The sequence below is a fragment of the Pogonomyrmex barbatus genome, unplaced genomic scaffold, assembly GCF_055798465.1.
Source record: "Pogonomyrmex barbatus isolate J1 unplaced genomic scaffold, ASM5579846v1 scaffold1, whole genome shotgun sequence".
NCBI lineage: Eukaryota > Metazoa > Arthropoda > Insecta > Hymenoptera > Formicidae > Pogonomyrmex > Pogonomyrmex barbatus.
Genome location: NW_028297098.1, coordinates 12,672,894 through 12,688,721, shown reverse-complemented (window position 1 = coordinate 12,688,721; position 15,828 = coordinate 12,672,894). Strand labels below are relative to the sequence as shown.

At 34.8% G+C, this 15,828-nt stretch overlaps 4 protein-coding genes across 7 annotated transcripts; 1 reads left to right on the top strand and 3 right to left on the bottom strand.

Annotated features, from left to right (window-relative positions):
- Positions 1-456: 456 nt before the first annotated feature.
- Positions 457-4,907, bottom strand: LOC105425039 (uncharacterized). The gene is made up of 3 exons (XM_011635577.3): positions 4,628-4,907; positions 2,489-2,647; positions 457-1,096 (listed from the first exon to the last, which is right to left on the bottom strand). The coding sequence occupies exons 1-3, from the start codon at positions 4,686-4,688 to the stop codon at positions 855-857; spliced, it is 462 nt and encodes a 153-aa protein (XP_011633879.1). The 5' UTR covers positions 4,689-4,907; the 3' UTR covers positions 457-854.
- A 3,072-nt stretch (positions 4,908-7,979) lies between these two features.
- On the bottom strand, positions 7,980-10,329 carry LOC105425040 (uncharacterized). The gene is made up of 4 exons (XM_011635578.3): positions 10,218-10,329; positions 9,121-9,259; positions 8,643-8,798; positions 7,980-8,476 (listed from the first exon to the last, which is right to left on the bottom strand). Exons 2-4 carry the CDS (start codon positions 9,167-9,169, stop codon positions 8,262-8,264), a joined length of 420 nt encoding a protein of 139 aa, XP_011633880.2. The 5' UTR covers positions 9,170-9,259; positions 10,218-10,329; the 3' UTR covers positions 7,980-8,261.
- LOC105425038 (mitochondrial import inner membrane translocase subunit Tim10 B) lies at positions 10,293-11,225 on the top strand. 2 transcript variants are annotated; one of them, XM_025217746.2, is made up of 4 exons: positions 10,293-10,463; positions 10,610-10,705; positions 10,776-10,964; positions 11,072-11,225. In XM_025217746.2, exons 1-3 carry the CDS (start codon positions 10,440-10,442, stop codon positions 10,944-10,946), a joined length of 291 nt encoding a protein of 96 aa, XP_025073531.1. In that variant the 5' UTR covers positions 10,293-10,439; the 3' UTR covers positions 10,947-10,964; positions 11,072-11,225. The 2 variants fall into 2 exon arrangements, with proteins under 2 accessions (XP_025073531.1, XP_088939400.1); XM_089083274.1 differs by having other exon boundaries at positions 10,776-11,095.
- Positions 11,226-11,298: 73 nt separating this feature from the next.
- Arfip (ADP ribosylation factor interacting protein arfaptin) lies at positions 11,299-15,553 on the bottom strand. 3 transcript variants are annotated; one of them, XM_011635573.3, is made up of 7 exons: positions 15,394-15,530; positions 14,992-15,301; positions 14,540-14,743; positions 14,280-14,465; positions 13,872-14,193; positions 13,621-13,798; positions 11,299-13,539 (listed from the first exon to the last, which is right to left on the bottom strand). In XM_011635573.3, exons 3-7 carry the CDS (start codon positions 14,739-14,741, stop codon positions 13,387-13,389), a joined length of 1,041 nt encoding a protein of 346 aa, XP_011633875.1. In that variant the 5' UTR covers positions 14,742-14,743; positions 14,992-15,301; positions 15,394-15,530; the 3' UTR covers positions 11,299-13,386. The 3 variants fall into 3 exon arrangements, with proteins under 3 accessions (XP_011633875.1, XP_011633877.1, XP_011633876.1); XM_011635575.3 differs by having other exon boundaries at positions 14,280-14,447; positions 15,394-15,529; XM_011635574.3 differs by lacking the exon at positions 14,992-15,301 and having other exon boundaries at positions 15,394-15,553.
- Between the last annotated feature and the right edge of the window lie 275 nt (positions 15,554-15,828).

Here is a 15,828-nt window from a genome sequence, read left to right as displayed (position 1 = left end):
TTTATTCGGAGACTAAAAGTCGAGAGTCGCTTTTATTTCGCGTTTTCTACCTATAAAAAGGATCCCGACCCGGAGAAGTTTGAAAAACACTGCATTATTCTAATTGCTGGACGGATACCTGATAAGCTCTCTTATTTACGCCTTCGCTCTTAACACTAGTTAAGGTATACTCCCGTGACAAAAAGAGAGGAAGACATAAAGAGTAATGAGAGGAAACGCTCAAGGTAATGCCTACTTAAGACGAAACAAGGTTGAACCAATGAAGCCGGGACGCAACAACGACAGGTCCAATTCGTTCTACATGGTGTAATTATTACGGGCAACTGCCCGTAATCGAGCGCGCAGAAATACGATATACGGGGTCGAGTTGTGCCCTCTTGTCGATTAGGCCGTATTTAAGGCTCGTTAGTTTGAAAACCATTCCCCCGGAAAGAAAAGTCAGATTTCCACACCATATGGATTATGTTATATTCCTTTATTTTGTACTTACAGCAACTCCGGTTGAATCCAATATATATTAATCATAAAATCTGCGCGCGCTTATAATTTTCATCGGCTCGTAATTTTTGTTTCGCAATAATCGCCTTTGTTGCCGGGAGAAAATTACGCAAGGCCTCTTCGGCAGCACTTTTTTTTTTTTACGCGTCTCTCTCGAATCGTCAGTCGAGTCGGGGAAACAACGCGCTTGTTCGCAGTGAAAGTTTGTTAGTCGTAGATTGACAACATTAAGTATTTCGTAGCTATCATGCGAATCTTCGCTCTTCTTCCTCCCGCCTCTCCTTTTTCTTTTCTTTTCTTGACCTCTTTTTTTTTTTTTTTTCATTTACAACTATCGCTCGGTTTTTATCATAGGGTTAAAGGGCGTATTTGGAATGGTGGAAGGCGCAGGCGAGGACGATCATCGCGGCGACGTAGAGCAGCCGCACCGCGGAGGCGCCGGTCGCGGAATTGCACAAATCGCTGCTGCAGATGTGGCAGGACTCGATTACGTCACGTCCTGGCTGCGACATAGAGTTACCGCATTGACCGTCGACGATCTCCATTTCATCATGATACGGCGTGGAGCACTGGCGTATGATTATTCGCTCGCCGTATTCTAAACATAGATTAATCGTTTAAAAGATAACAGGGATTTTCGGCACGCTCCGAAAGCTCGATCCGAAAAAGACCGTCATTCATTTCGTCGGGATGGAATTCTATTTATAGTTCTATCGTCTACAGTCGTGGCGAAACGTCCGAGAGAATCCAAGCGCAATGCGTATACAAACACGCACATGCATACATAAATATATATATGTTTTTTTTATATAAATTATAAATTTAACATAGATTGTTAACTTGAATTATTAATAATTGTATAATTTATATTAATAAATATATATATATATATATTGAAATAAATGTATGTATTAAAATACGCGATAATTACAATTAGAATTCCACCCGTTAGAAATTCGATTCGAATTATGGATCGTCGACTTGAGATTCAGCTAAAAGTAATCATAATCGTAATCATAATTCTGCAAATGATGAATAGACACACGCACGTCTTTTTGCGCCTCGCGGGAAACTATAAGAGTCGACGAACCTTCGAGTCGCGCGCGATCGTTTCGGGGTTGTCTTTTCCGTTGCGCGCCAACGAGCGCAAAACCCAGCCGTCGATTTAATAGCGCGATTATTATTGTCGCTTACGTAATTTTTGCGTTGTTCACGTGGCGGCCGCGCTCGCTATTTCACGCACGCTGCCTCGTCACGCTAGAATTCCGTCCAATTGACGGAATTCGACGTGCGGTTAGTACGTTCGATTCGCCATGAAACCGCGCAATGACAGACACCGAGAACTTGAGTGCGCAAGAGGAGGGGGAGGGGGAGGAGGGAGGGAGAAAAAGAGAGAGAAAAAAACAGAAAAAAAAAGAGAGAAGAGAGAAACCGCAGCAGCGCCGCGGTATCACCCTGGCCCGAAATTAATCACCGGCGGTGGCATAATGATAATTTTTTTCTAGGTGTGGTACCGGCCTTGTTTTGACGTTCAATTAACATCGTCATCTCTATACGCGCCGGCGTGACTCAATTGCGACGTCGTATTACTGCGCGCAAGCGCCTCGCAAAAAGAGGATACAGCGCATTAAAAAGATGCGATTTAAACGATGCCGACTACGAAATGCGTCATCCTCCGAGTAAACGAGCGACGTATCTCGACTCACGCTGCGAGTCAGAAAATCTTTCTGTCATCTCACTTCTGTCGCGCGATAACTCTTTTTTTTTTTTCCCTTCCCCGCGATATCACATTAACGACACGAGAGGTACGCGAGACAAGCGGGCGCGAAAACGCGAGGAAAGCAAACATTCATCGACGGCGCGTGCCTTTTCATTAAAACAACTCGAGAGTTGTTACTTCGATGCGATTGAAATTACACACGCCGAGAGATCTTTTCGAGCGAATTTCTCTCCACGCGTTATATCGTAACAAACCAGCGGAGGGCTTTACCTCGTTTAACGATTTTGCGGCAGATGGGCTTTGAAGAGCCGAAGGGACCCGGATCGCAGGTCCTTATGTGAAACGCAGCCTGATGATCTGTGGTGTTCATCGGGTCGTTACACATGACGTTCACGTTGGACGAACAGACCCAGCATCGTAGGGCGGAACCTGTAGAAGAAGATATATATACATGAAGAAACATATATATAAAATATGATTTTATCTCGCAATTTGAGGATTGATTATAATCGCGTGATCGTGTCCCACTCGGTACTGCTCGCAACGTTCGTGAGCAATATTTGTCCTTATGCAACGTTCGGTGAACAATAAATGATCCTAAGAGTATTGCGAGCGTCGAATAAAATGCGTATCTTGTACCGTGTAAATGTAGAAAATTTGAAGAACTTTTTTCACACATGTATGTAAATTTTTAACATACAATTTTAAAAGTATTCTCCTAGATTGTCGAAAATACATTTTAGACGATCATTTTTTTATGTTTTTCCTAAACTTTATTAAATTCCTATTTTATTACGCATCTTTAGAGCAAACGTGATTAGATATGTATATACATCATACATTTCTTTATCAAATACAGAAAAGACACAGATGTAATCACAGAAAAGATAGTTTTGAAGTATCTAAAAATTTGGCTAGATCTAGCTACAGATCTGAAAATAATTTTATTAAGCCATCAAAATAATTACGTCATTTAAATTAGTTGCTGGAGCATAACAAATTTTATAATATTATTATCATGCATAAGTGTATTATATAATTTTAATGACACGATAAAATTATTTTCATATTTGATCAAGTTTTTAAATACTTTATCAAAACTGTTCTTTCCATGATCCGATTTAAAAACCTATTATAAGAATCCGATGTATATGTGCGAATATTATGCATATATTATGTAAATTACGTAAATTACATTTAGTAAATTACATATTATTGAAATACAAGTGAAAGAAGACATTCCTTTATCTTGAAAAAGATACCTCGAAAGGCATTTACGGAAAATAAATGGCGGAAATTTACAGAAATAAATATGAATTAGAACGAAAGAGATACCTGCGCAATTCTGTAAAAGAAAACAGGTGCGGATATGATTAAGAAGTGATGTAATGCTGAGTAACCGTCGATATTAATGGCGCGCGCCAGTTCTGCACACAATCAGGTTGCCGCCATTGTAAAAATGCATTGAGGCGCGACGTAGCATATAACTTAAGAGGAAATGTCACGACATGGACAAAAATTATATATACACAAAAAAAAGATTTTTTTTATACTCTAGCGATCAATTTGAATGTTCTACATACATATTTTTATTTTAAATAATTTCATTTTGATCCGACAAAATTATTTTCAAGTCTGGCAAGATTTATGAATGTTCTCTTCTCATGATATATAATTTTCAAGATCGAGATAAGAGAAAAATATTATGATTATATGACGCGATGAATTATCTTGTTTTTACACCAGAGTGTTTATCTTATTTTTCTTTTTTATATTTTTTCTATGCTGAGATCTGCATAAAAACTGCGAATGTTATTAATCAGCATATTAATCATTGAATTTCCTGAAATAGATGAAAGTTCCCGGGAATTAACAATATTGGCTTGAAGATTACATCGCAATTACGATATGTCGCGAGCATAACATTTTTATATAAACAGCTATATTTTTTTAAAATCATAATACAACAACCGAAGAAAACTTTACAGATATCTATGATTAAACAATAGACAATTAACAAAGAGAGAAAGCGTGTAAAATTATAAAAGCAACAAGTATGAAAGTCACGCGACTTAATGGTATTTATTTTTCCATTCGCGTAACTTTGCAGTTGTTTTTTTTTTAATATACGAGATCACATAATAGAGACGATATAATAGCTTTGCGTAAAATATATCAGATTTGTTCGTAAACAATAGGACAAGAATAGTATTTCAAGTACTCTTTTTAGTATTTAAGAAAAAAAGATTAAGTACGCGGCTAAAAACAGCAACTTCGTCGTAGATTTCTGACTGTTCAAAATGGCCGAGTCTACTCGGCGTATTACTTATTAATTTCTCAATCCTACTCCGAATTTAAATTTAATAATATAAAGTTTTCCCTTGAACCGCGTGAATCCGCGGACCTCACCTGAAGTTACGAAAAGGGCCAGCCCGAAGATGATCATCGCTGCACGCTCGACGGAAATCATCGCGGACGTCGAAATATCGACCGCTCGTGGAAAAAAAAATCGGCTCAGCTCCACGTGCAAGGAGATCCGAGATGCGGTGAGAATCTCTTCTCAAAGATCACAATGTTCTCGAGGAACAACAATGGGTATTGCCGAGCGATCGGGATGACCGTTTCGATACTGCCGATGCCAAACGTGTCCAGTGCGATACTGAGGAACCAACACCCTCTTTGCCAAGAGCACTCCTCTTCCTCTCCCTCTGTCTCCCTCTCGCATCTTCTCTCTCTCTCTCTCTCTCTCTCTCTCTCTCTCTCTCTCTCTCTCTCTCTCTCTCTCTCTCTCTCTCTCTCTCTCTCTCTCTCTCTCTCTCTCGTTCCCGCTGTCCATCTACCGATCGCTCCAAGGTTTCGCCTAACGAGCGATTCCTTCCTCTAATATACAAAATTCATACATATTCCGGATATAAGTATCTTGTGACTTTAGCGCCTTCTTCACCAGCCATGCATCCAGCCATCCTTGAATTTATTTCTGACCGATCTTCTCTTTGACGAAGACGCGATCGAAGGCGTGTCGAAGATTTTTTAGAAACGCGTAAGAACAATTATTTTTACGGTGACAACTCTGTGATAACGTCTTAATTAATTATGCTAATGATTATTTTTGAATTTACATATATTCAATTTGTTTCCGTCATCAGTCACGTGAATCGTTGTGGATTTGCGACGTAGTTAGCCAAAGCAGAACTATATGTTCTCTCTAATGCTTTCATAATCAATTTAATGATCACCGGAAAAGATACTTTTGCTGAAGTCTCTAAAAATGTATTCACATACAGACCTGAAAGTAATTTTATTAAGTCATCAAAATAATTACGTAGGACGTTCAAATTGATTGCTAAAATATAATAAAATAAAATATTATTGCGATACTTCCATCATGCTTAAGTCTTACGTAATAATTTTGATGACTCAACAGGATTATTTTCAGATGTGTAGCAAAATTTTTTTTTTTTTTTTAGGTACTTCAACAAAATTCATTCTTTCTGTGTGTCAATTAAAAATCCTCTACAAAAATTATATATAAAAGAAGAAATAAATAAATGTCTACCGAAGAGGAATTACTCCTTACTTTGATTGTCCTTTTTGTGATCCTCGAAACAATTTCGGAAATATCTGAATTGGTAAAATGTGTCCTGCCGACTCGATTAAGAAAGGTCAAGGAAGCATTTAACCGCTGGACATTACCGACTTGACCCTAGTATTTAACCCGATCCCCCTGATAATCGCTTCCGCGCCGTTCATTCATGTATTTATTGTATGTGTACATTAAAACTCGAAATGAAGTTTGTCATTTGTATTGCCGAGGAGGACGTTCGTGTGATCTAGAAATCCGTGGCTTGTTCAGCGAGATTTATTTTCAACAACTGGCTGTTCCGGTTAGGCGTATCGAAATATTCGACCTCAGAATGGACTGAGAAAAAAGCGTTGCACACACAAGCGTATAAGCGTACAAACGATATACACACACACACACACACACACACACACACACATACACAAGGTGACTGATCCAAGTTACTCACCCGTATTAATCTTTTTTCTAGACGGGAGAGAATCGATTTTAATTTCTGCGAAAGGCGCTATATATTTTTTCGAATGTTTCATTTCGCCATGTTCACAAGTACATTATATCGTTTTATGAATTCGTTGGTTTGGTTCTTCTTTTTTAATTTTCACAGAGGAAGAAACTCGCTTTATTGGGTGTGAAGACATTTTCAAGTGGAAGTAAAATTTTTTCAGAAATTGTCACATTATTGATCGTACAATTACGTAAATATAATTGAACTTTTTTATGTCATGAGTTTTTTGTCACCAATTGTTTTATTATCTGCGTGTCACTGTAATAATTTTATTCTAAAAAGAGTTACATCAATGAGTTGACAATGTGTTATGTATCTATTTGTCATTTTCTTCTATCACAGTAGTCGGCATTAGATGTAATTTTCTGTTTCAACATGTCAATGTCTGTTCCCGTTTCTTTTTGTTTGAGTGTTGATGACCAAGCCGCGTCGCAATGCATGCGACATTTCTGCCTCAAGAGTTGTCATGCGTATAACTCGTAAGCTGAAACTGCATCCTTTTCTCAATTACACTTAAAATATTTTTCCGATCGCTTTGCGAACAAGATCGTTTTTAAGGCAAAGCGTTGCAAATGATTTGATCCGTAATAGAATAAAAATTTGGATGCCGTGGCGCCAACTTTTTATTAATCCGCCATGTCATCGATAAATGTTTATAAATTAATATTTATTTATAAATAAATTATTAGAATTCAAATCATAAATCAAAAAAATAACAAGATATAAATAATTATTTAAAATTCACATTTCACTCTCTTGGAGTAAAGTTTCACTCCCAAAAATTTAGAATATACAGAATTAAATTCATTTTAACGTGAAAATGGCAAACAGCATTCAAACTTTTATTTCAGTAGAATCAATCATCAAACTTTAATTAGTAGATCATGAACTGCAGAGACGCCCACAATGGGCATCGACAATAAAATCTAATCGAAAGCATTTTTCCATTTGTTCTTTTTATTTAAAAATTTGTTTAAACTGTAGAACTACCAAATTAAAAAAAATATACATTTTTTTCGATACATTTTTCTTGTTGAGTCAAATAAACCATTTTTGGTCCGTTTGACATGAAAATGTAAAATATAACTGCATTATTAGATTATTATCAATTACTAATTAACTAATTTAATCTTTTTAACTGCACGAGATGTAAAGATCTAAACTTTGTAAGACTTATAATCAGATCAGCTTAATTAATATATTTACGTTCAGTGACAGAAATGAATGAGACACAATTAAAATAATTAGTATGCAACTTTTCCCTATCTAATTATCTAAAAGAAAAACTTAATGCGACGCGACCGCGAACATCTGTTTGAATTAAGTGAAACTTGAATATTTTATCGCTGGAAAACTGTTTGTCGCACGTGGCACGTGGTCTTTACCATATCAACCACTCTACTTCGTCTAATCTTCCTAATTAATTCCACTTGTTCTACGGTTGCAACAGAATTGAGGAAAGGAATCGTATGTATATTTCTCACATCGCGCGTCTTTCTTACGTGATCATTGACAAATAGATACGTTAAATCATCAATACATGTTAAACTTGATCATACCGTTAAGCCAACTGTGTGACTTAAGCGCAGCATCCTTATTCATCGCTGATCGCCTTATTCACCTCCTTTCCTGTCCTCTTAGCCGGTCTTATCCAATTATCCAATTACCAAAAATTGCCCAATTAAGTTATATTTGCATGAATCACATTTTTATACAAGATTTACCCATTATATCTCATCATATTAAGAATATTTATATTTTCAAGCATTTCTTCTACATATTTTATGATTTCTTTGTAGTCAAAATTTTTTCAAAAAAGTAACTGGCTTTATCGGACGCGAGGATATATCCAAGTAAAAATAAATATTTCAGAAATTGTTCTTACACAATTACGTAAGTATAATTGAACTTTGTCATGAGTTTTATCATCAATTTTTATTATCCGCACGTGTTCACTATGTTAACATCCACAACAAAATAATTACAATCCATCCAAGATCACTTGACCATTTTGATGACACTAAGCCGAATGATGCTTTACCGTTACAGGCGTTCTGTTTGCAAAAGTAACACTCGATGCTCGAATGCGGGAAACTATCTTCATGGTTGCAGTATTCGTTGATTTGGCGCGATAATACGCAGGCTCGTACCGTCACTAAAATATTTCTATCTACCAAAAATATTTTCCTTTAATCTCATTTTGTACCTCGACATATCCAATATAAATAATTAAGAAAGAGATTTATAATTTCACTAATCAATATTTTATATATATATATATATATATATATATATATATATATCGGATTAAAATGCAATTAAATCAATGTACGTACATAATATGATACTTTTGTGGCAATGATGAGATTCATTTCGAGGACAGGCGACCAAATCGCCCGGTGTGTAAGGATCGTTGCAATCTCTTTTATGTCTGTGCTTTAAATCCGTATTGCAATCGTAACACCATAGACTCTCCTCTCGCGAGGAAACCACTGAAGAAAATTTAAGAGGCAATAATTAACTCGTTCTTCCTTACGCGCTTCTTCGTTATTTTATCTGAGAAAACCAATGGCGGTAAAATATTCTTGTCGAGAGCGCAGTTTATGAGTCGCACGAGAAGCATGGATATTTACGTCAAAATAGAAAACGAAGTGCACGCGAAAGGCGAAGCGATAATAAAATCGCTACTGACGAAGTCTAATTCGAATGTCGACGAAACTTAACTCATTGCAACATTGATTCTCGATTTTTATAATTATCTATAAGAATAATAAGGTCAAACACACATGCACAACGTATAACTTATTTACTTACTATGTAAAAGGCCAGATAGTATAATTGCGAATAAAACAATTCTGATCATGTTGAACGCTCCTCGGAAGAGGAAGATAGAGAAAAGAGATCTCTTAAAATATGCTTCTCCCGAGATATCTTATCTATGATAATCAAATGGCTGGCGCGACGAGGAACACGCGGTTAGCGGCGCATAATGAACGTGAAAACGTGTGTAACTTTTATTTCTTTGTAGGAAACAATTAACGCAAAAAAAAAAAAATGATATTTTCTATTCGCTTCCTTCAGAATTCAAGTTTTCGCACCTCGGACTCGATCGTAAGATTTTAAAAACTCACGTAAACGATTTCTTTTCATTTCTCACTTATCTTTTACTTGTTGTTTACATCTTTTATCATCAATTATAGTTTTCTGACTTTTATCGATTTTTGAGACTTTGTGAGTTTCATGATTTAAGATCCAATTTTTCAAAATTGTTATTCTTGGAAATTTAAGAACTCTTGAAGTTTTAAATGCTTTCTTTCCGAGCACTTTTTCCTAATGCTTTATCGAGATTTGTGATTTTCACGATTTAAAATTTTTAATTTTCAAAAGTGTTTATCTTTTTTTTCGGTAAATATGCAGTATAACGCTTTTTTCATCGATTTTCTTGTATACAAATTTTATAAATTTGTATATTTTGATAAGTAGAATATATCCTGAAAAGAAATCATCGTCTCATTTTTTTTTTTTCAAAGTTTTTTAATATTTGAACTTTAATCCACATAAAAAGAATGAAAAAGATATAAATTTTGAAATTATTCTCTGCTATAATTTAAATTATATAGGAAAATGACTTATGTTTTTAATTAAAGCAGAGAATATGATAAATATGCAGCCATAAATTAAATTATCATTAAATTATCATTAAATTATCATTTTTTAACTTACCAACGTCAAAAATTTAAAAAATAAAAAAATTAGAGGTGACAATTTTCCTTCTCAGAATATATTCTACGCATGAAAATATACAAATTTATAAAATTACAGGAAAATCGGAGGAGAGAACGTCATACTGCGTATCTATCTTTTTTTCCATTTTTTTTTTGTTTTTAGATTTTTATATCACTGTAAAATACCTATTGTCAACAATTAACGAGATTTTTAATTTATCTTCGGTCTACAAGGTAGGATCTCTGTAAATATACGTGTTTTCCAGCACACCACCAAGCTCACGTGTCACGAAAGTTCTCTTACATCTAACGCGTTACTGAAATAATATTTTATAAAATTGTGTGCGCATATGAGATTGTCATCTTGGGAAAATATATTCGTAACGTGTGCAAAATACAGCTGTCTACATGGATACCCTACAGCTAAGAAATGTGCATATCTTCAATATGATATGCTCGCTCGATTAAATTAACCAATATATAATTTCACGTTGTCTATTGTATTTCTATAAAATAATAATATGTGTTTAATAAAATCTTGTAAAACAACAGGTTTACAGTAGATCTGTTTTCAGTAGTTCAAAGACTTCCTTCTGCTCTACAACCAGATATCCGAGATGTGCTTTAAAAAATGTGCGAATACTTTTCTCTCTCGAGAAATCACCTCAGACGAGGTAAGGAAATACTGAATGAATCTTATTCTAATTGCATTAAGGGTGAAAACAAATTCATTTTTATTTATAGGATTTCTGCATAAATAACTGCGCACAAAAATACATACATGCTAATCATAAGATAATGGAGATATTCATGGAGGTGCAGCCTGCAATGGTACGCAAAAGAATGGAGGAGATAAACACGACTCAAGCGGCATTAGAAGCGCAAAATCAGCAAGCGGAGCAGAGCCCACAATAGTACTTCTGTATTAGCTATGTAATATATTTATTACTTTCTTAAATACTTTTTGTTCATCTTACCACAAAGTTCCGTTTGTGAAATACATATGTGATAATTTATAAAGAGGTTTTATATATTTGTAGAATACATATTGTTCGGGAAGGAAATACGCAATTGATATTTTCTCTCGTCCTGCATTTGTATATGTAAACAAGTGTTTATATAGATCGTACCTTCCAAGTCTTTTTATCGATTGCGAAAACTATCTACTTAAATAATACCATAAATGTCATCTAACCTTGCCTTCGATATATTTTTATGCCAAAATATATATTTTATGAGAGAGATATCAGAGGAAAGAAATGCTCTCTTATATAAGCATTCATTTATTGTTAAGAGAATTTGTATACACATAATATACACATACAATAACATCATAGTTAGGAACACATAATCTCTTTCAGCTATATTATATATTTTATAAATAATAAAATGTCCAGGTTACATAATTCGCAGAAAACAAAGTTGTTTTCTTTTTCATCGCGTAGTGTCGATAATTAAAGAAAAAGATCAGATCTTAGCAGAGAGAAAACGGAACGTTTTACTTTTACTTCCATTGCGTTGTGGAATGCAACTTAACTATAACATAGCAAAATTATGTATAATCTAAAAGGAGAGGATACGTGTTCGTGGAGTCTTTACATGTTATATGCAAAAAATATATACAGAATGTAGCAGCATTACACGTTACACAGGCCAGAGTTATAAGATATTATCACGCTATTATTCCCTGGATAATAGATACAAGCGTAAAACGATAAAAATCTGGTGATTCTCCAAGAGACAGCTGATATCTTACGTTATACATTCATCATACACACATGTGAAATGTTTATTAAATATCATTTACACACTGGAAGAATCATCTTCGCAATTTTGTGGCATAACATCATAATATTATGTATCTGCCTAGTATAGCTAGTTTATTTCTTCGTTAACTGCTAATTGCAATAATTATCACTATCATGACAAGAAATGTTCATCGTTAAAAATGCCACACATTTTCGTTACAAAATACACTTGAAAGTTCCTCCCCAAACAATCTGAAAATTGCAAACTTTTGTGTGTGTGTGTGTGTGTGTGTGTGTGTGTGTGTTTAGTGCATTGACATAAACTTATATATCATGTTCTCATTCTTAGAATACAAGCGCAAGCAATTAAACTTATTGATTTGAATAAGATGTTACCCTTTTTTTTTTATATTTTCTCATACTTTTTAAATAGATACTTAAGTAAGAAAATGATTAGCTTTTCTTCACAATGTAAAGTGTTTCTGCTTAAAATTTTGAAAGTACAAATTTTAAATGGAGATTAATTGTAGAAATGTTTTTAAAAGAACAACGATAAGAATTATGTAAAAATTTTGTTCTATAATTATTATATGTACTACACAATCAAATCCATTTTTTTTATAAATAACTGAAAATAAGTATGATATCAATGACATAATATTAATCTCTATAGAATGGCGGATAAATAAAATAATAATTGTAATATAACAAAGAAATATTTTGATAAAATTTGACAATTCTAATAGAATTTCCAATCTATCCAATCATTTTCTTGCTTTCAACAAATTAATTTTCAATATATTCTAACTTAAACGACTACATTGTTATAAATAGGAAGTAAATTATAAAGCAGATCATACTTTAAAATTCAAACTTTTACAAAATAATACTTTTACAAAATAATACATTTGTGGTTTAAAGATCTTTTAGTCTTTTAAAGTACCGGGCATATTCATCATTATTAAGCTATACGCTTATTATATGTAAAATATAATATAAATAAGTAATTAATATCATTAATTAATATCATTAATATGCTGTAAAATAGAAGGCTCCATTTATCATATTTACATTTTGGAACTCTCTTCTAAGAGAAATATAAAAAATTAAATATCTATTGCCTCCTCTCGCATGTTCAAGCATTAGAAATTAATTGTTCGGAACATCGACTAAGTAGTTTAGAGATTTTTCTACTGATTTGTATAATTCTCTTAAAAGAATTATTAATTTTATAATACATGATGTGTATATATATATATATATATATATATATATATATATATATATATACCCCATATCATTATATATATATATATATAATATATATTATAATATATATTATCACTATATAATGATCCACATTTGATGATATTACATCTTAAGTTCAGTCTGTTTATACACCATGAACTTCGCAATTTTTCACTCTACGTTAACTTGTTAAACGGCTCACAATATGTACTGACAAATCGTCGAGTGATTTTTTTTTCTTTTTTTTTATAACTGTTTTATCTTTACTTTCTGCGTCTTGTAACTCAAGACAACTCAGTGGACGAACGTACTTGTTTATTTCACATTTTTCACCGTGGGACGAAGTATCCAATTTAATTCTACTGCTCCAGCCATGATGGCAGAGTGGAATTCGGTGATTTCACTTTGATGTTGAATTGTTTGAGAGTCGCTTCCAACGCGGTTTGATTCCCCGAAAAGTAGGCAGATACAGCATTATGGAATAGCAGCAATTGCTTGTGCATCACTTTAATCTGGAAACAGTGAAATCATTGGAAGAAATGTCAGTTGATTGTCAATTAACAATTTATAAAAGAATGTAAAAGAAAGAATACCCTGTTTTCATCCAAGAATTTCAATTTGATAGAAACGTCTGAGCGCAATTTTTCGAAATTCTGTTTGTGTCCTTCGTAATTAGCCTGCGCTTCCTCTAATCTCGCCGCATTGTTACTGTCTGACTTTGTAGCTTGCACAAGCGCTTCTAAATCTGTTCTATACGCATCGTACTCTATCCTATAGAATTATCACATTGTAATAATAGAAATAACGTGAAGTGAGAAGTATATTTAGAATGAAAGTCGCATACCTCGCGGTTTCGTATTGTCTCACTGTGAGCAACGTGTCCTCGATCGTCTTATTACACAAGGTATTCACAGAGGAAACGAAGAAATTTAAGGCCCCTAAAAGTGTCTCGCCATTTTTCGTTAAATTTCTTTGCGTCTCCGAATTGTACAGAAATTCCTCTTGAAGTTCGGGTGATTTCTGTGCCAGTTCGGAGAACGCCTCACCCAGTGCATGTTGTGTCTGAACAACGTGATGAAAATGCGATGCCAAAGCTCGTGATAATCGTAGGACGTTACAATATTTTCTTTGAGTATCTCTGAGCAATTCAATTTGTGTTTCAAGTTCTGGAATACAAAAACAAAAAATAGTCACTCTGGCACACCAAAGATATCTCACTAAAAATATTCAGATCAGACAAACAGACACTCACCAAAGTCTACAGTACGTGATGTTTTGCCTAGTCTTTCATACATTAACTGCTTAGTACACTTGTATGTGGAGATACTCCAATTTTTCAGACTCTCAATTTTGCTCTGCGTGGTACGCATAGTTTGGGTATCACCATTCTGCACAGGTGTATTTGGCGAGACGACCATTGCTGGAAGAAGACAGGCATCTTTTGCTCCAGCTTTAAGGCTGTGGAAATCTTACTCGTCATATAAAACATGCAAAAGAATGTTTGATACATACAGGTCTGCGTTGTAGGACTACCCAGACTCAGGTTTATGGTAGCTGGTCGTGGATGATTGTCACTGCTGCAGTTGTTTGGTACATGAGGCGGTGGAGTCCCTGTATGTACAGCATTGTCGCTCTCATTCAGGGAAGGTGCATCTTTCAACATCTCGTGAATACTACGCTCCATCCCACTTGGTGTGACCGTAATCTGGGACATTTCTGTTACAGAGCGTTCATTCATTTTCAGTGGTTCATTTTAGTGGTGCCGAGTTAAAATTCCTCGAAATAACCGAAACCTTTTAAGGAAAATAGAAGCGCTTTTTCCTTTTAAGATATATCAAGGCATTTTGTATCAAATTAGACACACCAATCTTGGTCTGCTAACAATTAATCCAAGTGATTGAAAATGAACAACGTGCGGTTTTTCTGAAGACGTAACGGCATCCTTAACACCGCGAGATACTTACAACCAACAGTTTGACGAAGAATATAACAGACACGGCTACCGTTCACGACATTCGACCACGTCGCTACGTGTCGCGTTCGAGGCGGTATTATCGCACGGAATATGATTATACAAACGGAATCACCGTAAACCGCCGACCCGCTTTATCGCTCACGCATAGATACGCCTTCTACTTGTCATATCTCGCGAGAATTTTCAGACCGTGCCGTAAAGTCACACAGAAGACGCGGAGAAACGTCACTGGACATTCGTCTCCCTCTGCCCCCTCAATCCACTCATACTTGCATTCTCTCCCTCTCTGTCTCACGTCCCTAAGAGAGAGAAAAAGAGAGATATTCGTCCGTTTTGATGTGTGATCCGACGAAGAAAAACCGCACCGTCGAGCGAATACAGTGATACTTACTACATTAAAATCGTCGCCCACGCGTTATTTCTACTGCTACGTGTCAGAACGTATAATAAATCGAAACACTTGACGGCCGAGATTCTTATCTGCGGCGTTTCTTGGGAAGAGCAACGTGCGAGGCTAGGTGGCGTAATCGAAGTATTTGACTTTCGGAGACGCTCATTGTAATGTGAGTTAACTCCATTCGGTAACTCTGACGAGTATTTATCATACATCGGCAAATTGATATTCTCTCTACGTTGTGTAAATAAAATATATATTTGTAATATATAATTATATGTATAGGATGCTTCAGATCTCCCATAACAATCGTTAATAATATGGACTTCAAAGATTATTTTAAGAAAAATATAAAAACGATATAAAAATCCCAAAATGCTCTGATTATAATAATTTTTAAATAAGAAATGTTTAAAACTTAACTCTCTAATT